General features: G+C 35.8%; 4 protein-coding genes across 5 annotated transcripts; 1 reads left to right on the top strand and 3 right to left on the bottom strand.

Annotated features, from left to right (window-relative positions):
* Positions 1 to 225: 225 nt before the first annotated feature.
* Positions 226 to 2,079, bottom strand: LOC106377568 (dnaJ homolog subfamily B member 8). The gene is made up of 6 exons (XM_013817839.3): positions 1,703 to 2,079; positions 1,450 to 1,543; positions 1,192 to 1,268; positions 1,032 to 1,088; positions 715 to 948; positions 226 to 636 (listed from the first exon to the last, which is right to left on the bottom strand). The coding sequence occupies exons 1-6, from the start codon at positions 1,802 to 1,804 to the stop codon at positions 529 to 531; spliced, it is 672 nt and encodes a 223-aa protein (XP_013673293.1). The 5' UTR covers positions 1,805 to 2,079; the 3' UTR covers positions 226 to 528.
* Positions 2,080 to 3,391: 1,312 nt separating this feature from the next.
* Positions 3,392 to 8,277, bottom strand: LOC106377567 (phosphoinositide phosphatase SAC2). Of its 2 annotated transcripts, XM_013817836.3 has the most exons (16): positions 7,851 to 8,277; positions 7,561 to 7,765; positions 7,325 to 7,490; positions 6,684 to 6,906; positions 6,494 to 6,570; positions 6,166 to 6,353; positions 5,991 to 6,088; positions 5,777 to 5,910; positions 5,564 to 5,686; positions 4,951 to 5,296; positions 4,747 to 4,868; positions 4,539 to 4,652; positions 4,288 to 4,461; positions 4,033 to 4,200; positions 3,865 to 3,943; positions 3,392 to 3,796 (listed from the first exon to the last, which is right to left on the bottom strand). In XM_013817836.3, the coding sequence occupies exons 1-16, from the start codon at positions 7,935 to 7,937 to the stop codon at positions 3,710 to 3,712; spliced, it is 2,391 nt and encodes a 796-aa protein (XP_013673290.1). In that variant the 5' UTR covers positions 7,938 to 8,277; the 3' UTR covers positions 3,392 to 3,709. The 2 variants fall into 2 exon arrangements, with proteins under 2 accessions (XP_013673290.1, XP_048600563.1); XM_048744606.1 differs by lacking the exon at positions 3,865 to 3,943.
* A 2,576-nt stretch (positions 8,278 to 10,853) lies between these two features.
* On the top strand, positions 10,854 to 12,317 carry LOC106374143. Its single transcript, XM_013814235.1, has 2 exons — positions 10,854 to 11,339; positions 11,538 to 12,317. Exons 1-2 carry the CDS (start codon positions 10,854 to 10,856, stop codon positions 12,315 to 12,317), a joined length of 1,266 nt encoding a protein of 421 aa, XP_013669689.1.
* Positions 12,318 to 16,162: 3,845 nt separating this feature from the next.
* LOC106374144 lies at positions 16,163 to 18,381 on the bottom strand. Its single transcript, XM_013814236.1, has 3 exons — positions 17,907 to 18,381; positions 17,263 to 17,789; positions 16,163 to 17,050 (listed from the first exon to the last, which is right to left on the bottom strand). The coding sequence occupies exons 1-3, from the start codon at positions 18,379 to 18,381 to the stop codon at positions 16,163 to 16,165; spliced, it is 1,890 nt and encodes a 629-aa protein (XP_013669690.1).
* Between the last annotated feature and the right edge of the window lie 7,408 nt (positions 18,382 to 25,789).

Here is a 25,789-nt window from a genome sequence, read left to right as displayed (position 1 = left end):
CATGATTATTTGTTTCACCTGTCTCTGTCTTCTTCAATGTTCCATAACATCTACAACTTCATTCGTATAGACTATATATAGTTCTTCGTAAATTGTTCCAATCTTCTGTAAACATTTTGAGTAATTAATTAGTTTTTTATAGATGGAATTACTGTAAGTGGGGCAAAACATCAAAAAGATTCTGATTAAGATTTGCCATTACTTTGACGCTTGGTTCAACTAGAATGGACCAAACAAAAATGTATTATATTCAAATGCTGAGAAAATCAAGAGACAACAGGATGTGTATTCGTCGTCATCATAAAGCAGCAGTTGACTTCATCGATCTTAACAACTCTTTGCTTAGGAGACAACATTTAGATAGATAGAGAGAGAGAGAGAAAGAAAAAAGAAGCTTCGAGAAAACGAGGTGTGTAGTTTACAAACGACAATGTTTTTTGAGTATTTTCATGCATAGCCGTTGAGGAGACCATAACCAGTAGTCCTCTGACTAGTCGACAAATAAAAAATATAGTCTGAAGTGAAGGGCTATGAAGTAGGGACTCCATAGTTGTTAGAAGACTGAGTACTGTTCTTCCGTCTGTTCCTTCTTCCACCATTGTTCTTCCCTTTCTTGAAATCCTGCTGATGTTCCACCTGAAAAAAGAAACAATACATCATCATCAAGAATGGCACCTTCGGGAGCATTAAGAGAGGGGTGAAATGAATCTTTACCCCTAAAGAGAAGGTGTGAGATCTTGAGTCAAATCCGAAAGGATCACTAGTCCCCATCGAGCTCATCCCAAACGGTGACTGCTGATAGTTTGTATCAAAGACAAAGTCACAAGAGGAAGTGAAAGTTGAAGCAGGGAAAGACGATGATGAGGGTGGGAATGCTGTGGCGTCTCCTTGAAACATCTCATTAAACAGATCTTGTAGCTGTTCAAAACTGTCCCCTGAACTATTCTCCTGCCAAAACCAACATTTCAAATATCTAAAGAAGTTTATTATAATAAGCTAAGGGTGAAAGAAACTAGTGAAGAGAGTCTTGCATTAGGCTTGGATTGATTCATCATTGCTGCCATTTCGTTCAAGAAATCACCCATTCCCTGCAAAAAACAAAAAAATATCCATCACTGCATGGTTCACATGTTCAATAACGCATGTCAAGAAGCATCGCACTATCTTTAAGAAAAAAATTAAAACTATTACATTTTGGTCCTCAACATCATCATCACTGTTATAAGCTCCAACATCATAGAGGAACCTCTTGTTGGAGTCAGAAAGAACTGTTTGCCACCACAAAAAGATAAAAGAAGCTTAATCAAAAAAACATAAATGGTACTTTAAAAAAAAGTACATATCAAGGAGATAACAGAGGATCCTCTGTTTCCAATAATCAACTCCCATTTTTTCCATATAACAACTAAAAAAATTGATTAAAAATGAAGAAAAAAGTGGTGAAATTACCAGAGTAGGCTTCTTGAATAGCCTGAAATTTCTTCTTTGCTTCATCTACAAACTCCATATTCCCCATTGATGAACAACGATCTGGATGCCATCTCTAAAATTCAAAGTCAAAAGCTCCCAGTTAATTCATATGATCCAATATAATGAAACAATCAAAAACAAATCAGTTAGCTATTATTATTACATGCAATACTCCAAAGTTAGGCAAAAAAACAGAATCAATCTGCGTGTTCAGACAAAACAGGAGACTTACAAGAGCAAGCTTCTTATAAGCAGTACGGAGTTCGGTCGAGGTACATTCCTTGTTCAAACCAAGAACAGCATACAAATCATCGTTGCCGTTGTTCGACGCCATACCTTTTCCTTTCTTGTATTTTAGAGCTTTGCTTGGAAAGCAAGTTCTTAAAGAAGCTAACACAAGGGACGATGATTAGGGTTTAGATAGGAGTCGTAGACGAACAAAGAAGAAACTCAAGAGAGAAGAGAAGAGAAGAGGTGGTTAAAATAGGGTTTTTATTATTGTGCTACTCCTCTCCTTTCATACGTATACGCTATTAGTTAGAGAGAATGGAACTCTCCAGAACCACTTCTCTGCCACTTGTCTTTAGATATTTTTCTCTACTCTTCTTTTGTTCTTTTTTTTAATAATAAGCTGAATAATTATCTTCTTCTTCCTCTTCTGATTGGGTCAAACAAATACTAATTAATGTTTTTGTAGGGAGACTTCTATTATACTATTATTTTTTTTTCTTTTATCCTCAACTCAACTAAAAACGTTTTTTTCTTAACTACTCTCCAGTTTACGTCATCTACATCAATAATTTCTTAATTAAAAAATTTCACCCTAAATAATAATATTTTAATATTATAGTTTTTAAAAAGCTTAGAGATTTGGTATATATCTCTCAAATTTTTGAAAAAAATAATTAAAATATTATTAACCACAGTAAAAAAAGTTTTATTTGTGAGACATAACAATACTGGTTTCAAATTAAATGTTGTTGTAATATAAAATATTCGTTACAACATATATGATTTCAGTGCAATTTTTCTATTAATTGGTCTCTTTTACCTTTAATTAAATTAAAATAAATAATAATGTAATGTAAATTTAATGGTCAAACAAAAAGAAAAATATGAACACTCACCTAAATTCTTAATTTATAATTTCTGTGCAAAATTCTAGAATTACAACTAATTTGAAATTGAAAGAGTAACAATAATGCTATTATAACATTTGTGCCAAAAAAAAATTGTGATACCGCTCATATAAAAGAGTTTGATGATTTGTCAATTGTATTTATATCTTGAATATTATAGGTAATGAACTTAAGATATAACTTATTCGCCAATATATGCTAAAATATCTTGTGAAAATTGATTACATTTTTTTTTTTGAACAAAGTGAAAATTGATTACTATAATCGGTTGTGGAGAGTAATAACTCAATCATCTTCGAGCATGAGGGTGCGGCTGAGATTTCAGATTTGGTTTGATATTTTCTTTAGTGGCTCTCGCTCCAGAAGGTTCGAATGAATGTGGTCTTCCTCGTAAAGTGCTCTACACTCGGATGTCTTGTGTCACCGTCCTTTTTTTGGAAAGATGTGCTTTTAGTTTTAAACACGTTAAATCACGTGGACCCACTGATGACTAATTTGTCGTTTTACGCAAGTTAATTAGGAACGGGTTTGGTTAAAATCCTTTTTGTCGGAATTAACCTCATTATCTACCTTTGTAATGTTAATAATACCATTGACACATCACTAAGCTCCTCTCTCCATCTCAAGAATTGTACTTTGTAGATGTTGTTAGTTTAGAGAATACTGGTAATAACACTATGAAACAGACAAAACATGTGTGTCTTTATGTACTAGTATCTTCAAACAGGTTGGTCCAAAACTGTCCGAACTCCATTCCATAGTCTAGTTTTAAACGCTGGAAGAGTACTGAACATACACTCTGTTTTATTGCATACGGGAATCAGATCCCCCTCCAAAAAATGAAAATGTCACAAAGATATATCCAACAAGATCTAAGTTATGTTTTTCTTTATAAGTAAATTATATACAAGTTTGTCTACTCTCTCTCTTCCTTTTATTTCTTTCTCACCTTTCACCATTTTTCTTCCAATCTGACTAATGAATTAGCGCTGTTAGTATATTCTTCTCTGATAGTTTTCTTTCTTCATTAGTAGCACTAACATGTATCTTCTTATTTTCTTTGTTGGTAAAAACAATCTAGCTGTTGAAAAGCTCTTGTGTCACCAGAAATGGCCCATCACCCACCTCACATAACCTTGAGGAATCCCACTAATCGCTTCTCCCTCCACAGTTGTTACTTCATCTCTCTGTCAAAAAAAAGTAAGCATTTGATACTAACACAAACGGCTGCTTTGTGTTAATTTATTTTGCTCACTTCTGTGTTAATGACACAAATCTCTGGCTCTATATTAGTACTTTCAGGGATGGTTTCAAAAGATCTAACTAATGCTGATCTGCATAACATGAAAAAAGCCAACTTCAGACAACATATTTGGTTGGTAAATGAATTCATAAAGAGAGATCTTGTCTTCTAATTTTTTACCTTCCGTAACTCTCATCTTCACAAGAGGCTCCTGAAGAAGAAACCCAATCCATATCAAAAGCTGCACATGTACATTGGTCACCACCATGCCTATCATCATTAAAGCAGAAGCAATCGTTTTCAAGTATCTCTTCTAAGCCTATCTCCTCCAGTATCGGTGGTGGAGCACTGCAAACACACACAACACACAAATTCATTCCCCATATTTAGCTGACAACAACCTTAATCTAAAAACATTATTTAACAGTTTTTTACCTGAAACTACCAGCAATCATGGAAGTTGTTTTAGATGTTGAGATGATCTCAGGTGCTGAATCTGAAAGACCTTTAACTTCTTCATCCTTCTCACCTAAACCATGTCTACCAGCTACTGTACTAGTGCCCTCACTAAGGATGCTACTTTCTGATAAAGATCGTTTTATCGTAGACCTAAACGTACGGGGAAAAAATGTAATGTAAGTAACATAACATAACATGTTTCAAACGACTCTACAAGTGTAAAGTACCTTGAGATCTCAGGTACAGAACTGGCAAGAAACCTTGCTGCATTGTAATGCTGATCAGAACCCAATTCCCATAACGCTGGCTTATCTGGTTGTGGCTGGAAGTATCCCAAGAACCTGTAGAAGAAGAGTACAAGTTAAACGTCAAACAACATTGTCATACCAGATGGCATATAAAGGCTTAGAGAGAGAAAAGTTTAAGACAGCATACAAGTTAATTGCATCTTGCTTTTCAGCATCCATATAAGCGTTACTGTAGTAACGTTGCAATGTTCTGAACAGTTCTTGTGACTGAGTAGCCGCTTTCCACTGACCACGCCTTTCACAAAATATCTATCCACAGAAAGAAAAAAGATCATTGCAAGGTTTAATAACAAGGCAACAAAGTAATGGCCAGAGAAGATAAGAAAGAGACCTTGTTGTGTGCAGCGGATCCTCCATACTGAAGCGCAAGAGTATCACCCATTGTCTCATAAACTCCCATCAAATCTTCAGCGAGAGGATTATCTAGATCAATAGTATCAGACTCTGTCAATCCCAAAGCGTGGAGTTGACGCCCAAATGCTACCAAACCATAGGCGTACTGAGCAACATTGGTGCGGTCTAAACAGTCTATGCAGTTAGTCCTCAAGACTCCTTTCTGAAGAATTGTGGCTTCCTTTTGTCGATCCTTGCTGTCATTACCATTCTCCACCACTGAGTCTGATGCAATCTCATCTTTAGTGGGAAGATCATAAGTAGAACATTCACCAATATTGTTCCTGCAATAAAAACCAAGAGGTTATAAATCAAATCAAAGGCTATTTGGTAGCAACACAATGGTAAGCACATGGCCGGTCCTGGGCAAAACCGAATGAAACATTTGCTTATAGCCTCCAAACCTTTTGAAAAAATTACATATACATAGGCCCGTAAATTTGAGCAAAAATAAAATAAAATTTATTAATTTTTTTTATTAAATCGTCTATAGTCTCCAGAATATCAGTTACATAGAGGTAAAAAAAATGTTGGTAAATTTAGATACTCACTCCACGGTGGATGGATTCTGGTTCTGAAACCCATCTGAAGTTAGCTGACAGTAGAAGATGCCAGTCAAGTTCAGTGCATAAGTGGCCAACCTGCCGAGAATCCCCAACACGTTTGTGCCTTTTCTGCAACCCAAAACAATGTTCAGTAAAAGCATTATTGTGTTAACTTTATAACTTATAAGCTATATGAGGGTTGTGTTCCATTCAACGTACTTTCTGGAGTGTTTATGCAAATCCCAGTGAAGAGGCCTTAGACGCTCCTCCTTGCTTAGCCCTTTGTTTATAAATTTAATCGCATTTGCAAACTCTACACGCAGAATAGTCTCTCTTGGCCTCTTTTCACGTGTCTGTTTTTTTAACAATCAAATGAATATTAGAGCCTTGAATCAAGATTTTGTAACTTCATTGACAAGTAAGATAAACTAACCTTGATCAAGTTCAGTACTATGATTGGATTCCCATATCTCCTTGCTAGATTTTCGAAGTGTAGTCTGGTTGCTTCGAAGTTAGGGTCTTTCGCTGACACTTTACACATAGAAAAGAGGAATCATCACACAGAAAAATTATCAAAGCAGAAAAGAAATTGATCAAAGATCATATACATGTTATATCAGGTTTGATATTCAAGCGTGAAGTCTCCTGAGACCAGAACAAAGGTATGGAGCCACGGTTCTGAACTACAGAACTTATTCTGACGGGATGGCCATCTTGAGGTTCCTCGTAAACAATCTGCTCTGTCTCAACATCATTAGCTACCCTGCCTTTCTCGTTCACACCACGTTTCAGATATCTGGAAAACGACGAATCCACTGTTATTCAAACTACTTAAAAAACTCATTAAAAAACAAAATCACTTCAAATTCTATATTGAATACAGCTTTAACCAAATGAATGGCAGATATAGAACAAGCTTAAGTGGAGTATTTGTACCTTGTGCCAGCATAATGCCTAGATCTTCGCGCAATTAGAGTCAATCTAAAGTTCTTCTCAGAAACTGATAGTTTAACCTAAACATTAGACACAAAAAGTAATTTCAACGGTAAACAAATTAGAATGTGCATATCTCAGAATGTTAGAAAAAGTAGTAGAAACCATAGGACCAATTTGTAAACAGTAGTACCTGTTTGAAGAATCCATACACCAAGGCAACTGTCCACATACAATCCTCGGCGTTATTTCGAATCCGTCGAGTTAAGTATTCGTTCCAGACAAACATAGATTCATAGTAAGTCTGTCCTTCAACATTGTTTGAGAGATTCCTCTGAAGCGAGTGCATGATGTGATAGGAATAGCTGAAGAAGAAGTCCTTTGTGAGATCAACAGTGCAGAGAAGCCTCTTGTACCTATAAAAATTTCCAAACAAGACAAAAGAAACAAGCAAAAAAAAAAAGAAACATGATTCAGAACCTGGATCAGTAAATCATCTTAAAAACATATCAACAAACAGAAGAAATCAAAATCAGAATAAAATATTTAAAAAAGGCTCTCCATTTTCTTGATAATACCTCTTGTCATATAACATATCAAAATATATACAACAAACAGAAAGTGTGTCCACTGTACCTAGAAATAGTAAAAAAGCAAAAAAAAAAAAAAAGTGCAACAAGATGGAAACACTAATCTGCTGGATCAAAGTAGAGAAAAAGAGAGTAGAATCTAAGTACAAGTGGAAAAAGTTTTTAATAATTTCTAAATGTAAATAAGGTACCAAGGTACAGTTTTTTTTTTCAATTTTTACAAGCACAAGTGACATAAGAAGACCTTTTCTCATCCTTAGAATATGCCACAGTGGACAGAACAGAAGCATGTGGAATCGTAACAATCCTGCTCTTTGCTACACCGTAAACAGTGTGCCCACAAACTTCACCAAGCTTCCTTCTTTTAGTGATTATCAGCATGTAGTAAGGTCCCAAGAACCTAATGAATCCTATAAAACCAAGAAAATGTCAAAACTAGCAACTAGTAGAGCACAAGATTTGGTGTAATAAGAACGTTACCGATGATCCCGTAGCAAGTGGTGACGAATTTTAACCCACCGGTTGATCTGTTCCCTTCGTGTATCCTTCTCAGAGTCTCGAAGCATTCGGATTCTGTGTAAGGAGTTGAGTCTTGGTGGAAGTTGAGCTCTGTTTGCTCTGTTCTGTCTAGCTTGAGAACCTTCCAAAAGGTTCGGTTTTTATCTCTTCCGATCATGTAGAAGTTCTGTTGTTCAGACAAAAAAACGACAAAAGGTTTAGACTTTTAGCAAATCTATGGATGAGAGAGAGAGAGAGAGAGGAATCTTTACCGAGCGTGTTTCGTAAAGTCTGAACTTTTGTAGGAAGGAAGAGCTCTTGACGACTTCTTGGTCCATCGATCTCTCTGACGCAGCCATTTGAATAACTCTTGAGAGCCGGAGCTCCGATAAAGTCGGGTCCTTTTCGATACAGATTAATAAAACACTCTCAAATAGAACGATACAACTGAATTTTGGAAATTTTGGAAAAAAAGGAAAAAAAAAAACGAATCTTTGTAATTACAACTGTATTCAGAAACTTAGGACAAGACGATGTACGATAGAGATCTACAGTTCGAGATATTGTAGGTTTGAGATTAGTAGATGGAGAAGAAGGAAGATGCAGAGAGGAGAGAAGATGATGACAGAGCTGCGGTGACCGGAACCACAGAAACAAATTAACGAGAGAGAAAAATGTGGGTTTAAAAGTTTTTTTAACTTTAGGCGCTCGTTTTATATATCTCCTAAATCTGTAATTTTAATTTTTGTCGTTAGTCAAAAATTAATTAAAAAATGGTTTATTAGTAATACGAGCTTAGAACATTCACATTTAAAATATATTATGAAATGTTTTCGGCCGACTAATACGAGCTGAAAACTTTCACACAGAGATAAATTATGAGTTGATTTTTTTCTGGAAGTGTTGAACAATAGAACCCATCAATTCAAATTCAAAATATATTATAATTTTAGAATGAATGATAACATGGCAAAACTTTTGTGTGACAAATGATGTAAGAAAATGTACAGAAATGTTAGAAAAATCATTCAACATTATAACTATATAATAATATAAATAAGAAAAAAATGAATTTATATTTCCAATTGACAGGAGATTATGAATATATAAAAAAGTGAAACTGTAACTTTTAAAATGATGTAGGAGGGGAGAAAATATTAGCAGCTACAAAGACTGAACTATGTTATATTATTTATCTTAGCTTAACATAATACATGACTAGAGAAGATGATGAATGTATTTACCATATTGATCATTTTTATTGTATGTCAGCGAAAACGCAAAGTTGTAAATCGAAGGAATTCTACCGTTTGCATTTTTTTCTATTCCGTTTGCATTTGATGTTTGCTTTTACATCATGCTAAAGATTAACAAACTAAATATCACGAAGTCAATGATAAACGTGATCAGCATTTCCGGAATATCAGTTTTGTAATACAAAATCATGTCAAACTCGTTTTCACCTATCATTAGATAAATAGTATTAATACAGAGAACAAAGGATCCATATTCTTCTTACCGTGTGAAGATTAATCAAACCTGGGTGTACAAAACAACAAACTCCCTTGAATAATATTTTTTTTCGATGATCCTCTTATCCGGAGGCTCGAGAGGATCCGACTAGCGCTAATGCTCTTGAATAATATTGATGGATCCTTCTATTTGATTTAAGATATTCCGTGGTATGATTACATTAATCATTTCTATTAGTTTGTTAAATCAAAATATGTTTATGGTATATAGTCAAATTATTTATACGTTTTTGTATTATGATGTGACATGTAAGGTTGCCAAGGTGTTGGTACATATAAAGACAAATTAAAAATACGAAGTCGACGAATATATAAGCAGTTCTTTCAGGAGTATGATATAAAATTGCATTTGTGATTCGACAAAACAAATCCCAGGATCTGGTTACCTTTGATTTGTAACCAAAAATAAAACAAGTAATATGAAAGTATACAATACATGTACAACTTTCATTGTTTTAAATAATAGTCGTCGAACTACACGAACGTGTTAATGACCAATGATACATAAGCCTTAAAAATAAATAAAAAATAACCAATGATACATGGATACAGTTAACGAATTATTACAGTGATAACTAAAATTAACAGATAAGAGGTGCGCAAAATAAACATCATAGCTCAAAAGCATCATAAGTAAGTTGGATTCGACTTGCCGTCGGACCAATGGCCTCTCAAAAAGTTGTTCATTGGAGAGTAGAATCATTAGAAAGCAACTAGCGAATGAAATATTATTACGAGAAAATGACTATAACAAAAATTGGTTTATTATTAGAATGTTAAATATCTTTTTAAAATGACTAAAATGTTTAGACACCCATAGTAAATGATTCTAAGGGCCTTTAGTTAGTTTTTTTTAATTGAAATTACTTTTAAACATATAATCCACCTCAGTAATTAAAATTACACATCACCACCACAATAGAAACCAAACCGTCTCTTTTCCAATATAACTAAATCGAAGTTTAAAAAAAAAACTAACTAAGAACATCGTTTTGTCGTCTCGAAGAAGAACCGTCGAGACGGAACCGCGAGGATACTCCCACTCTCCGTCATCGACATTGTCTGTGTTAACTTCCTCTTTGTCGAAATAGCTCTTTGTCGTTGTACTCTGTTTTCTCTGTTATCATCGTGCCCGAAATCAGAATTCTGAACTCGTTTGTACGAAATCGTCTTCGCCGCCGTCTTCGCCGCATTCTTATCTCCGAGTTCGTCTTTTCCGGTAGGATATCGTGACGTTATATATTGTGTTTTGTTGAGTTTTTGGGTCAGTTATGTATTATATTTCATCTGATTTATATTTTGTTGCGACTGAGATAGGGTTGTGTTGCGGCTGTGATTTTGTTTTGTTGAGGGTTTCGTTGCGTCTGAGTTAGGGTTTTGTTGCAGCTGAGTTATGGTTATGTTATGGCTGAGTTATATTTGTGTCGTGAATAACCTAATATTATGTTATGACTGTGTTACTCTTATGATGCGGCTGAGTTACTGTTTTGTTGTGGCTGATTTTATTGTTGGGTTATATGATCAGATCGATGCTCTCTCCCATTGGAATAGTTGCTAGGCTAGCTGAACGCGAAAGCATGTGGTCTGGTAGGACCGTGCACTATCTACTGTGTAGACAGCTGCGAGTTATAAAGAAGGAGATATGGTGTCTCGTGGCTGATGAGGCTATCAGGTTTAGCTTGCTCGAGTTTGGTGAGATCACTGGGCTAAACACAGATCCATTGCCAACAGAAAAATATGATCATGGTCAATACAACGAGTTTTGGGGGGGAGTTGAAGGTGCCGCTTGGGATGGGACCAAAGTTAGATGAACTGAAGGCAGCATTAGCGTTCTGTCCGCTTTGGAGTTTTGAAAAGCGCAAGTGGTTGGGGCTGCTACTTCTTCAAGCCATGGGAGTCTATTGTTTGCATCACAATTCAAGGATACCCTTTCAAAGTGCAATAAGGGTATTCGACGATGAAGCCATGAGGTCGTATCCATGGGGTCGGACTGCATACGAAGTTCTAATTGACTCTATTAAAACGTTGGCTCCAGATGGAGGTTCATACACAATAAGCGGCATGAAGGACGCGTTATTGATTTGGGCTTATGAATCCGTCACATGCTTCGGTGAGAGTTTTGGGAGAGTGATCAATAACGAAGACGTTCCGCTTTTGCGATGGGGTGGAAAGAGTACACGTGCAAACTTTGATAAATTGTTGTCTGCCGAAATCGAAAAGCATGGCGAGGTAAGGTTTAACGCTGACTTAATTTATTTTATGGCTGAGTTCGGAGTTACTTAATGGCTGAGTTATGTGTTAAATTACGGCTGAATTATTTTAGTTGATGGCTGAGTTATGTGTTAAATCACGGCTGAATTATTTTAGTTGATGGCTGAGTTTTGTGTTTGTTTGGAGGCTGAGTTTTGTTATAACCTGGTGTTGCAGGTGCGTGTGAGGAGAATAATTTTGAAGGACTCAATTGAAGAGATGTTTCCTATTTGGCCGGGTGAAGATGACGACCCACAACTCGTTAGGTTGATAACAGACATACATTCAAGTAGATTTGTGAAAGGTTTGTGGGAAGTGCAGGGGAATGCAAAGGGGAAGGGGAATGAGAAGAAGAGAATGAAGGGTGGAGTTTCGTCAGAAGCTGAGCCACCCACTAAGAAGCAGAAGAAAGTTAAGACACAGAATGAGTCTGAAGCTGATGCAGCGGGAAAGGGTTCTAGCGAGAAGGAAGGTAGCAAAGAGTTGGTGTTGGAGAACAAAGCGACTCTAACGACCATTGTGAGTACTCTGGATACTATTTCCAGAAAATTTGATCAGGTTGACTCACGGTTGGAAGCTTACAAGTTAGACCAGAACAGACCATTGATGGACCAAAAGACCATTGATGACAGGGTGAATGCTTTACTGGAGGAGCGTCTGAAAGATCTGGGGATTGGGAAAATTCCCGAAAACCATGATAACCCCTCTCCACAATTATCAGATAACTCTTTATCGATGGCATCACCGGTGGTTCGAACGCATCAGAAGTCTGTCAATAGTCCAGCGTTAGTAGCTGCGACTCCTGGTAAGGAGTTTGGACCGAAAAAGAATTTGGCCAAGGAGCTTGAAAAGGAATCAGGGGTGAAAAGGACTTTGAATGAGGAGTTTGGTAGTGTCGATAAAGCTACTAATATGCGGCCTCTTGATTTCACAGTACTTGACTTATGTTGTTATTAAGTATTTGACTCAGTTTTATCGTTTTTATAACTCTGCCGTGTCGTATATACGTAACTCAGCCTTACCCCAAACATACCCTATAATCGTAACATGTTTATATAACTCAGCCGTATCGATTAGTATTAGTCAGCCGTTACGATATTATAACTCAGCCATACCTCAAACATACCCTATAATAAAAAAAAAAATGTTTATACTTTAAAATTTTAAATGGAAACTCCAATTATATATCTGAAGTGAATATGTAATCAACTGAATGTGTCTTCTTTATTGAATCTACGAGTTTAGAATCAATCATGATCTTGAGGTATATGTTTGTCTTACAATTACTCATAAACTTAACTGATACATATAAGGTGTGAGCAAAATTCAAAACTCATAAACTATTATTGTGTTATTTATCATGAATTTGTGTTTTTATAACTATTCTTGCACCATAAATCCAAATCCCAAACTTAAAAACCCGAAAAAGCAAACCTAAACCCTAAATAAGCAACCCTAAACCCTAAACCCCATTTACTAAGTCAGCCGTAAATGTGGTCTGTAACTCAGCCGTAAAGTGTAACTTCATCCTGACGTTTGGTGGGAAAAAGATAACTGCTTCTTGGGAAATTTTAACTCGAGACGTTTGACATTCTGTACCTCTCTATATATTGTCTCCTCTCTTACACCTTTCTCTCTCTAAAAAAACGTAAACAAAAACTCTCAATCCCCATCAAAAGTCATGACGATTGTTCCTGGTTATTCAACGATGTTAGAGAACAATGTCAATGCGATACTAAGCTCTGCAAATCGTGAAAAGCTCCCTCTTCTATACCCTGGTCCGGGTGAATTACTTGACACAACCAGTACTATCTGGTTCAAATTTTTAAGTGATCTCTCTCGTCATCCCGTCGATTCTTGCAGAAGGCTGGGTTCATGATTGGCCGACATACCGCGCAATTCCCGATCATTTTAAGAAACGCTGGTTTCTTCAACTCGATGTAAGAACAGTTTGTCCACTTAAAATGGCAGAATAGCATTGCTGAGTTATTTTTCTCTTGTGTTCTCAACGGTTTTGTAATTTTTTTTTGTAGCGCAAAAACACATGGGATCGAAGGCATAATTCGACAGTTTGGACACATTTTAATCTTGTGGCCAGAACACTATTTCATTGCCAGATGCGCTATTTGAAGAGAACTTGGGCAATCGGAGGCGACAAGCCTCCGTGGATGTTAACAAGAGTCTGGCGTGATCTCGTCTACATGTTTGAAGAGTTTGGTCCTGACTATTTTGGTTTCTGAAAGTGATGCCTTGTCTGTATTTTGAATCTGATAATTTTGGTTCCTGAATGTAAACGTGTCGAATTCATATTTCTTGTATACCCAGTCATAATGTGTTTGTTTAATTCAGCCGTATCTTTATAATAACTCAGCCTCTACGTATAAAATAACTCAGCTGTGAATGTTAACTTAGTGAAAACATAAAGTTAACTCAGCCAAAACGTATAAGGTAACTCAGTTGTGAATGTTAGTTTACGATAAATCCAGCCATAAGTGACCGAAACTCAACCGTAAATAAATTAATCATAATTCAGCCATTGTAAAATGGCAAAACCCAGCTGTGAATGTTAATATAATACATTTCTAATGTGACGTTTCCACTTGCTTGATTGGACTGAGTTGTCGATTAATAATGGCGCGTGTAGAAAATACGGCTCAAACCTAATATCGAGGCTAATTATTAACAGTCTGTGACGCATGTGTCGAGCGATTTACAATATCGACACATTTAAATATTATTATAACTATGGCGCGTGTGGAAACGATGATGTTTCATCATGTCGTCTTGCTCTCCCTAATTTCATGTAATTCCATTTCGTTTCTGAAATTGTTTTGAGAATCAAAATGTCTTCTTCATCCTGCGTTTCAGGAAATTCTCACAGACGCCGTTTGAACGCGGAAAGAGGAACGCCAAAACAGTGTTGGTGTGGTGAACCCTGTTACATTTCTACATCTGGAACCGCTACAAATCCATGAAGATTGTACTATTGCTGCGGAAAAGTATATAATAAGGTTCGTTTTGGTTCTTATTTTGCATGTTCTGTAACGTAGTACTTAGATCTGGTTATATTGTGAAAAAGAGACATTTACTCAAATGGGCGGATGAGTGTTTGGTTGAAGAGGTTGAGGATATTAAGTCAATGATAAGTGGCATGAACAAAGACATCTCGGAATTCAGACTTAGTGTTGCTCGGTTGGAGAAAGAGATTGAAGTAATAAAGACGGCATCTGAGGGAAAAGGAGAAGAATGTATGAGTCAAGGTCGGTGTTTGAGGAATGTGTTTGTTTGTGGGGTTGGAATGTCGTTACTTTGCTACTACTACTACTTTGTTTAGTAATGTTTTGTAAGTCAGCCTATGTTTTATGTAACTCAGACTTAACGTATTAAAGTATCTCAGCCGTGAAGCAAACAAATGATAACATTGTTTACAAACTCAGCCGTGAAGCAAACAAATGATAACATTGTTTACAAACTCAGCCGTGAAGCAAACAAATGATAGCATTGTTTAGAAACTCAGCCGTTATGTATAAAGTAACTCAGTTATAAAGTGTAAAGTAACTCAGCCGTGCAGCCGTAATGTATAAAGTAACTCAGCCGTAAAGTGTAAAGTAACTCAGCTAACTCATCATTGTTTATACCACAACGAAGATTATCACTCACCCACTTTCATTATTAATGGGACGTTTCCACTTGCTTGATTGGACTGAGTTGTCGATTAATGGTGGCGCGTGGTTAAAATATTGAGGCTAATTATTACTTTAACTCAGCCAACAATATGAGAATATCGAGGCTAATTATTACTCCCTCCGTTCGTTTGTAATTGACGTTTTACATGTCTGCACGTAAACTAAGAAATCTGAATGTTTTGTAATGCACGTAAATGAACCTTTTTTTTTAAGTGTTTAATGCACAATAAATCAGCCGTGATAAAACAGTAATGCAGCCGTAATTGAACAATAAATCAGCCAAAAGAAACAATAACTAAGCCTTCATTACATTCATTTGAACTTAAAAAGAAAATAGCAAAGAACTTAAGAAGATAAGGTACCGATAGATTACATCTTCACCACTTCCTTGTGTCCCTAATAACGCTTATCGGTTCAAAATCACGTAAAAACATGCTAATCTCTTTGATCTAGAAACAGCGCTCACACATGTTGTCATCCTTAGTCATATCAAAGTGCCACAAGCAGAGACATTGTCGCCACACATGTGTTTTACATTGGCATCTGTAGAACGACGGAACAAACTTTGAAATGAACAGCGCCCTATTTTGGCGGAACTCGTCAGAATGCCACAAACCCCATCCCCATTTCACAGATCGCACTAGTTTCCCTAACCTCTGAACCCATTCTCTTGGAATACCATGAAAATACTGCCCATCACACAAAAAGATTGTTTGAGTAATTGCGTGTGTATACACAACACGCTCATATCATGCATCTGCTGCACGCTTCATGAGAGAAAGGCCTTCTTCTTGAAGGCCGAATGTGAAGTAGAACTGTACACCCTTTATATAAAGTGTGCTTGGATTTCCCTCAGCGTAGCAAGACTTCAACAACTGCGAAGGCATATTGAGTCCCCAAGGAACGAATAACACATCGTAAAAATTGTATACACCACGCCACTCTGCTAACGCTTTCATCGACTTGGATGATGCTTTGAGGCCATAGAGATCTCGGAAGGAGTTACGGGCCACACGTTCAACCACCAACGCCAGAATTTCTTCAGGCAATTCAAGAAGAGGGAAATATTCCATTTAGATAGAGAGAGAAATTTTAAAGACAGACTTATTTTTACTGTTAGGACTGACTTACATGTAGTAGTTTCTCGACACCACGCGTAAACGTCGTTGGCTGCAGTCTGGCATCCTCTCTCCGTTCAGCAAACCATCTGGTCATCATAACCTGTATCGTTTCTAATATTCGAACAATGTTTAGACCTCTAGCATGCGACAATGCTCTGTTCATTGATTCCGCTATGTTTGTAGTCATCAAATTATACCTCTCGCCCGGGAAATGAACACGCGTCCACATGCGGACATCAGCTCTTTGAAGGTAGCCGTGGAGTGCAGGATGAATCGCTTCAATCTCCTCGAAAATCGCAGTAAAGTCAGACATCCTAAAACATCTCGCCGCTTTCTTCATCAGACGGAATGCTTCTTTTCCTTTGTACTGTCCCAATATGTTCTTATATAAATGGTAGGTGCATATTCCCCGAGCAGCCAACGGATACACATTTCTAATTGCTTTTCCTATAGAGTTATGCATGTCCGAGATTATCGCAAGACCCTCGTCGTCAGGAATCAAAAGTTTTAGTTGCGTAAAAAACCAATGCCACGAATCATCATTTTCTGTGTCAACCACTGCGAAGGCTATTGGAAAAATCTGGAGGTTACCGTCCTGAGCTAGTGCTATGAGTAGCGTCCCTTTGTATTTACCATTGAGAAATGTATCGTCGACTACAACAACTTTACGCATGAAAGGAAACCCATTAACGCTCGCACCAAAGGCAAGAAACACATACATGAATCTTCCAAGCTGATCGATTTGAAGACGCGTAACTGTACTCGGATTTACCCTTCTTATCATGTATAAGTAAGAAGGCAAGCTTTCAAACCCACACTCAGGTGTTCCCTCATCGATTTCCCTTGGAAATTTCATCGACCGATGTGATTTCCAATAATCCATCTGCTCACATGAAAAAAACGATCATCATTACTCAGCCGCATCAAATAATTAAGACAGCCATAACGTACTGAATAACTCAACCCTATTTTACTATAACTCGGCCGCATCTAAATATATAGTAACTCAGCCGAAGTGTATGATTATGTTAGCCTGTACATTTGACATTACTCAGCCGTGTCGTTAAAATAACTTAACCACAACAAAGTAATTACCTTTATACCAAACTGCTTAGTGATAGCTATTCCGACGCTCGTAGGGCGAACGGCCGGACCAACGTCGCCGAGAAAGTTCTTGTACAACATACCTAAAATATATGGTGTTGGTTGTCGAGATCGATTAGAATGCTCTGTGCAAGAACATGTATGCTTCGAATCGTAAATACGAACATAAAATGCCTTGGATTCTCCTTGGGTAGAAGCACGAACTCTCCAGAGACATCCATCAACCCAACACTTAACAACGTATGATGTCGGGGTTGATGTTTCTACATCAAAATCAAATTTATACCTCACTGTAAGAAGTTTCAGTCGTCTCTCCAAATCGTCTTTACTATCGTATCGTTGACCTACCGCAATGTCTATCGACGACATCTCCAAACTTAGAACCTCCAGATTCCCTTTAGATCCGCTCATTGAGAAGTTCTGATATATCTTCTTGGGAGGTAGCATTGGTGAATCTTCGTCATCTGTAGGAGACTCACCGTATGAGCTGAAGTTATCATCTTCAGATGACACACCGTCTGAATCGTCGAACATATCAAATCGGCTTTCAAATTCATCATCTTCTTCATTTTCTTCGTTTTCTTCGCCTATTTCATCTTCTCCGACTACGTCATGTTTTTCTCCTTCGACATTACTAGAGCAGTCATTCTCATTGTCCTCTTGTTCCTTCTCCAAACTGCAACCATCGTAACTCCCACTGTAATTTTCGTCTCTGGACTCAACTATTGAAGCTTCTACTTCTGCTTCTGATCTGAAGCTCAAAAATGTTTTACTCTTCTCTCTTGCTCTGTTCTCCGTAATCTCCACACAGAGACGTAGTTGTTCGATTTTCTTCAGGCTTAGAAAACCTTGCAATTGTCGAGTATTGGACACGTAAACTGGTGGAGTGTCGTGAGCCATCGTTTTCAATGCTTTATTCGAGAACATGTAGTTAAGCTGAATATGATCCTTCAAATCATTCAATCCGTAATCATCGAGAACAGACTTTGCGAAATCTTCATGTGTTGTTTTCTCATCTAAATTAAGAACTTTACACCCTCTACTGTCGACGTTGAATACATATTTGTTTTTCTTAATCCAGTTACCGGAAACAATAATTACTGGATCCATAACCAACTGAGAAAGATGAAGACGATAGATAACTAAGATGAAGAAGAACATGAACAGTCTCATAAAACAAGTTATAAATTTCGTTCGTTAGTGATGACATGGCAAGGAGTTTGTTGACATGGCGGATTCCGAGTTAACACAACCTCAGCCTTTAAGTAACAATAACTCGGCTATCACGTATTTAATTAACTCAGTCATGTCGTATTTAATAACACTCCAACAAAATATCTCAATCATTATGAAATTAAAACTCAGCCGTAATTGAAGAGAACCCTTTTTACAAAAATCAGCCGTAATTAAAAGACAACAACCCAACCATAATGTAAAATATAAACCAGCCGTAATAATGTCACAGCAAAGAACATAAAAAGAGAAAATATTCAGATAGAATACATCTTCACCACTCCCTTGTGTCCATAATCACGCTCATCGGTTCAAACTCATGGAAGAAGAACCCCAACTCTTTGATCCAGAAACAGTGGTTACACATTTTGTCACCCTTACTGTTTTCAATGTACCACAAGACCCAATCTCGCTCCATAACAGGAACACATTGGCAACTATAGAACGAAAGAACTACGGTTGAAATGATCTCGTCCCTCTTTGCCAGAAACTCGTTACTGTGCGACAAACCCCATGCCCATTTTAGAGGTCGGACTAGTTTCCCGATCCTGACAACTGATTCCCTCGTAAAACGAGCAAAATACTCCTCATCACCCCAAAATATTTTTCTAGTCATTGCGTATGTATACACAGCACGCTCATATCCTTCATCCGCTGCAAGCTTCATGAAAGCAAGTCCTTCTTCCTGAAGGTTAAATGTGAAGAAAAACTGTACACCCTTCATATAAAGTGTGCTTGGATTTCTCTCTGCGTAGCAAGTTTTAAACAACTCAGGAGGCATATTGAGTCTCCTGGGAACGGATAACACATCGTAAAAATGGTTTACCCTGCTCCGCTCCGCTAACGCCTTCATCGTCTTGCACGATGCTCTTAGGCCATAGAGATCTATTAAGGAGTTACCGGCCACACGTTCAACCACTAACGCCTGAATCTCTTCAGGCAATTCAAGTATCGGGAAATAATCCATTAATGTAACGTTCATATAACTAAGCAATGATATTTGACATAACTCAGCCATGTTGGTTAATATAACATCGACGCCTTCGTAGAGATCGAGACGGTAATACTTTATTATTTAACTCATAATATAACTCAGCCATTAATATTAACATAACTCAGCCGTTAATATTTTGGGTTTTATCATGGCCCATCGAGATTTAGGATTGATACTTTGGGACGTCTGAGTATGGAAAATGCGGCTCAGAACTAATATCGAGGCTTTTATAACATCGAGACGATACTTTAGTATTTAAAAACTGATTTAACATTCACGGTAATCCTTTTTTATAATATTAAACGCCTTATAATAATGGGACGTTTCGTCTTTCTTGATTTGACGGCTCAGAACTAATATCGAGGCCATTTATAACATGGAGACGATAATCACGTGGAGTTTAAAAAGTTAAATAAGGCAGAAATTAACGATAACTCAGTCGTAATACGAAAACATTAAAATTCATACCTCAGCCGTTATACTAATCAAGAAACCCCAATATAATCGTAACATGTTTATATAACTCAGTCGTATTGTAAAACATTAAAACCCAAAACCCAGCCGTAATACAAAACATTAAAACCCAATTCTTTTCATCGTCTCTCTTGCTCTGTCATTCCGATTCATTTCATCATCCTTGTTCTCCGTAAACTGGTGGAGTGTCGTTCGCGAATTTAATCTCTTGTTCTCAATTCATTCAATCTGTAATCATCGAGTACAGACTTTGCGAATTCTTCATGTTTTGTTTTCTCATTTAAATGCAGAACTCTACACTCTTTACTGTCGGCGTTGAATACATATCTGTTTTTCTTAATCCAGTTACCATAAACAATAATTATCGGATCCATAAGATCTCGGAGAAATATGAAGAATAAGATGAATAAGATAAATATATAGATAGATAAAGAAGATGAAGAAAAAAGATGAACAGACAGATAAACGTAGTTTTAAAGTAGTTCGTTAGCAATGACATGGCAAATCCGAGTTGATGACATGGCGGATGACATGGAAAATCGGTTAATCAGCCGACAAACAAATATATAACTCAGCCTCCGTAAATCAGCTCTCATTTATAATATAAGTCAGCCGAACCATGGAAATATTTCAGTAATTAATCTTTTGATCCTTAATCAGCCGTAATTAGGATGAAAAACGATAAATTAGCCGTATCGTCACATAGATCAGCCGTCAAACGAATGATATTCTAGTAATTAATCTTTCGCTAATAAGTCAGCTGTAACCGAGCTGACTTTACTGTTAATCCATCCTATTACGGCCGACTAATCATAAACTCAGCCGTAACAACATCACATTAGTCGGCCGTAAATTATATAACTCAGCCAGTCGATATTCATTAACTCAGCCGGGGAAACATAACTCAGCCGTCTCTTAGTTACAACTCAGCCAAATTTTCCAGAAGACAAACCGCCGATATATAAGTCAGCCGTAACCTTTGTCTGTAAGTCAGCCTTTATCTCATAAATCAACCATATTTTTGTAATTCAACTGTACCGTCCGACTGACTTATGTTCTTAAGTCAGCATTTTCCTCTTAACTCAGCCGCGTTTGTTTATTCAGCCGACATGTAGATATAAATCAGCCGTAACGACGTATGTAGCGAATTACGGCTGGCTTAATGAAAACACAGAACATAATTCCTACGTGGCGCCGGGTTTTTGGTTATGTGGCAGCGAAAAGTAATGGCATTCCTGTAAATATGTTTTTTCTCATAACGTAAAAAAAAAAGGCACGCTTGGTATTTAAAAAATGCAGTAATAAAAAAAGATTTGTATGATTCTTGTCAATTGTCCTAAAATTTTGTATATTTAAGTAAACTTCCCTATTATTATTAGCAAAAAAGGAGAATATACTAATCTCATGTATTAAAAGAGAAACATGACAATATTTTAACCATGACAACATTTTAACTATGACACGTATCATCACTAAAATTATTCTTAAAGTCTCTAGAAAAATATGTTGGTTCACTATATTATATACTTCTCATTAAACTAACCATGAAATTAATTAACAATCTATTATTATTATTTTTCATTCTTTCCTTAAATAAAAATTACGGAATTACCAAAAGTGAATAAAATATATATTTGACAACTGATGATTTTAGTAATAAGGATTTGACAAAAATTTACATATATTCCATTTATTTTTTAAATTTTATATTATTAAAATAAATTAAACAATCATATTAACCATATAATAGAAAATTTTAGCTTTTTTTGTATATGTTATATTTTGAATTTTAAAAACGCCTATAAATAACGAAAATTATTAAAAGTCTTACATTGAAAATTTTATGATCTATAGTTTAAAGTTTTTGTTATAATAAAATACAAATGATCATAAAACCATATGAGTAAAAATCACATTTAATAAATATTTAGACTAATATATATAGGGCTTATGAATGATATAATTATAGTTGAACTGTCAAAGTTTGTATTCAACAATTATTAGAATATACTCCTTATGTTTCTGAAAGTAAGATTTTCTAAAGTGTTCACGCTTATTAAGAATTCAATAAATGTTTATAATTTAAATTATTTTTTACTTTATTATACATTTTCTAATAACTTTTACTAATGAAATTTAATCAATTCAAATGTTTTCATTTAATGTTTCTTAAAAGTATAAAAAAATACTTAAAACATATAGAAAATCTATCTTTGTGGAACAAGTAAAAAATCTAAAACATCTTATTTTTTGGAACGGTGGGAATATATTTTATTCCCCTCATGTGCGCGAATAATCATCGCGTATATTCCCTCTTCAACTTGGTAAATTATTTTTTACTTTATTATACATTTTTCAATAACTTTTAACTAATGAAATTTAATCAATTCAAATGTTTTCATTTAATGTTTCTTAAAAGTATAAAAAAATATTTTAAACATAAAGAAAATCTATCTTTGTGGAACAAGTAAAAAATCTAAAACATCTTATTTTTTGGAACGGAGGGAATATATTTTATTCCCCTCATGTGCGCGAATAATCATCGCGTATATTCCCTCTTCAACTTGGTAATGAGATGATCATAATTTAATTCCGAACTTAAAGAGTTTTTTAGTGTAACTATTTCTTTCGTTTACCAAAATTTCCAGATCTTCCTTATATACACGTTTCAACTTATGTCATTATCTAAAAATTTCCATATCTTCCTTAGTCAAAGTTTTTGCAAATGATACACGTTTCAACTAATGTCATTATATTCACTTCATATTCTATCTGCATTGTTTAGTATTTTGATATTGAATTATCTAAAAATCGTTCTAGTTATAATTCTAATTTTGCTAAAATGTTCTAGTTATAACTCGCACTCAAAATAAATAGTTTTTTTTTGGACCAAAGGCATTCTAACATAGTTTTTTTTGACACCCACTCAAAATAAATAGGCAAACCTAGCTAATTGCTCCACTTGTCAAATGATTCACGTTTCAACTTATAATATTAAGGGTCTTACATAGTTGCGTTAATGCAATAGTTATGCATTCATCCATACTTTCTCAACCAAAATAACATTCAGAACCTTTGGCAAAAAAAAAAAATTATATATAACTCTCCGAACCGTTGGATTTGTATATCCGACGGCTAGGAAACCACGAAGATCTATCACAGCATGAGAAATATCCTGAAATGAGGACTGGAGACAACTAGCTTAGTGTCGTGGCACAGCATAGGCCTATTATCGTATAACAACGAGCATCACGTGGATTTTGTCTGGACCACCGTGGTAGCCATTTTTCTACGTAATTAACTATTTAAATTGCAACTCACTCTTAACATTTCTGCTACGTGACGTGGAGATTTTGTAAGCAATCATTGGTTTCTCTTTTATATTTTTTCCTCTTTCTTCTTTTAGAAATAAAGCTGATAAATAATCAGATTCTCGTGAAAACGTTAAACAACTAAACTTATCTATCACTAGGCCTCGGTTTGTTATCCGAGATCCAGATTCGATTCGAGATCTGTTCCAGTTCCGCTAAAAAAATAAGATATCCGAAATGTCCAGATCTAAATCCAAATAGTAAAATTTTGGATCCGGATATCTTAATTTTTAAGTCCGGATATCCGGATCCGTATTTTCAAAACACATTAAATTTTTAAATTTCATTAATATTTATATTTTATATATTAATATTTATACATAAATTAAGTTTATAATACTATATTTTAGTTTTTAGTTGATTTTTACAATATTATAGAGATATTTATAAATCTTGTACAAAAATTTAATTTATGTATCATTTTTTAAATTTTAGTATTATTATTATTTAAATATTTTTACGGATCCGGATCCGAATCCGCATATCCGCGGGTAATAGAATATAGAGACCGATATCCGAAATACGAATATCCAGACACCACGAATCCGAATCTGTCCCAGACCTAATCATCACTGAAAAGTTTTGTAGTAAACATTATCGTCCTTTTTTCATAATACAAAGGTCGGAGTAACGAGGGAAAATTAGCGACCACAATTTATCCCTTATATTAAGCGATTACCATAGCTATACAGAAAAAATTCTAATGTCCGTTTTGCCCCTACGCACCTAACCATACAGTGCATCCCTAGCTGACAATACTACTCTGCTTTTCATACAACATCGTCTCCCGAAACACACCATTGTTGTGTCAGGAGGCGGGATTAATCGAAGAGACACTAATGAATCTACATCTCTGTAGCCAAAGGTAACATACATCTCCAAACCCACATGATCAATCTTAATCGCCATAAACATCTCCACATCACTATTTTCTTTAATCTCAAAGGGCGGTGATGTATAATCTCCTGAAGCAGTCATATACTCAGGGAAGTCATATGTCAACAGCACCAGCTCTGTAAGTAACAAGAGCTGATCGAGTTTGTACTTTGAACGTACCATTTTAATCACTGAGTTGTAGCTCTCGTTCTCCTTTAGGACAGCATCATATTTAACCCTAGTGTGATCCACGTGGAATTTCCAAAGTCCTGGTCCTCTTCTCTCCCAGTCACCGATGACAAGCCTCACCAACTGGCCCATAGTTCATGTATCTCTGAAAATCAAGAACGATTCAAAATTAATAAAAAATATATATGGATCTCTCTGCATCCAATCCATTTTGTTTTAGAAAGCTATTAATGTGGCTCAAAAATCCAGTCATGCATATCTTCTTACTTTGGCGATAACGTTAACTATCAATAGAATTCCAAACTTTTTTTCATTTTCACATACAGTTTTCGTTTTCGCCTCTCTCCTAACCCAACACTCTCTCTTTCAGCTAAGACTTATAATCTACTTTATTATCCACAGTGCCTCAAATTTAAAACCGTAAATAAGTGGGGTTTCTTTACGCAACATTGGAGATAGCGTCTAAGATATGGACACACAAACTGGAGGAAAAAGGTTAAAGAAAAGAAGAATAGCTCAGGCATACGTCTGCCACAGTCACCTTCGGTATCTGTTAGAAAATCCCACTCGTACTTTACAAGCTGCAAGTCGTCATATTCTATGTCAGAAGCGAGGGTACTTTCGTCCATTTCAGCCGAAAGAAATAGAGCTTAGACTTCTATTGTCACTTATTGGATAGTTTTCTAAATTAGGCCTCTTTTTATGATATTAAGCTAATTGTCCCGAGTAACAATATGATTTTATTTGTGTATTTGATTGTGTTCTATCGTAAACATTTTGAGAACGAAGCTATTTAATAATTTATATCTTTTTTGACGGTTAAATGACTAAGACTTGAACATCCTCCAATGCTATTTCCTATCCGTATGTGCGTCTGAAAACTAACAATAATTTATTTCAAATTGGTTAAAGTTTTAAAACTAGACAAAATATATCTGCTTTTTCAAGTACACACCAAAGGTCAAGGGATAACAACAGACTCTGAATTAACGAGTGTATTAAAGAGATAAAAAAACAGAGAATGGGGAAAGGTGATTAGTTAGAGTCGAAAATGTGGAAACTAATGAAATTTCTAATGATTGAGGGAACATATGTCTTTTTTCGGCAACCACTCCTTCATCTTCCCTTCCTTTTCTTGTTCTGGAATTTATTACTAAGTTCAACCAACTAATGACTTTTTAGTCCTAAACAATGACATTTTAGTGTCACGTTACAAACAAATCAACTTATCTCTAATAAAAAGTGGGAAAATGTAAAAACTGTACTGTGTACATCAGAATACTTAAAACCAACATGTAATAACTAAACAAACAAAAATTTTATTTGTTTTAGTTGTTTTTTGGAGGGGTTAAATTTAGACAAAAAAGCACAAATGAAAATA

Source organism: Brassica napus, chromosome C1 (assembly GCF_020379485.1).
Source record: "Brassica napus cultivar Da-Ae chromosome C1, Da-Ae, whole genome shotgun sequence".
In the NCBI taxonomy this organism is placed as follows: domain Eukaryota; kingdom Viridiplantae; phylum Streptophyta; class Magnoliopsida; order Brassicales; family Brassicaceae; genus Brassica; species Brassica napus.
The sequence above is the reverse complement of the archived record's forward strand: the minus strand, read 5'-3'. Positions and strand labels throughout refer to the sequence as shown.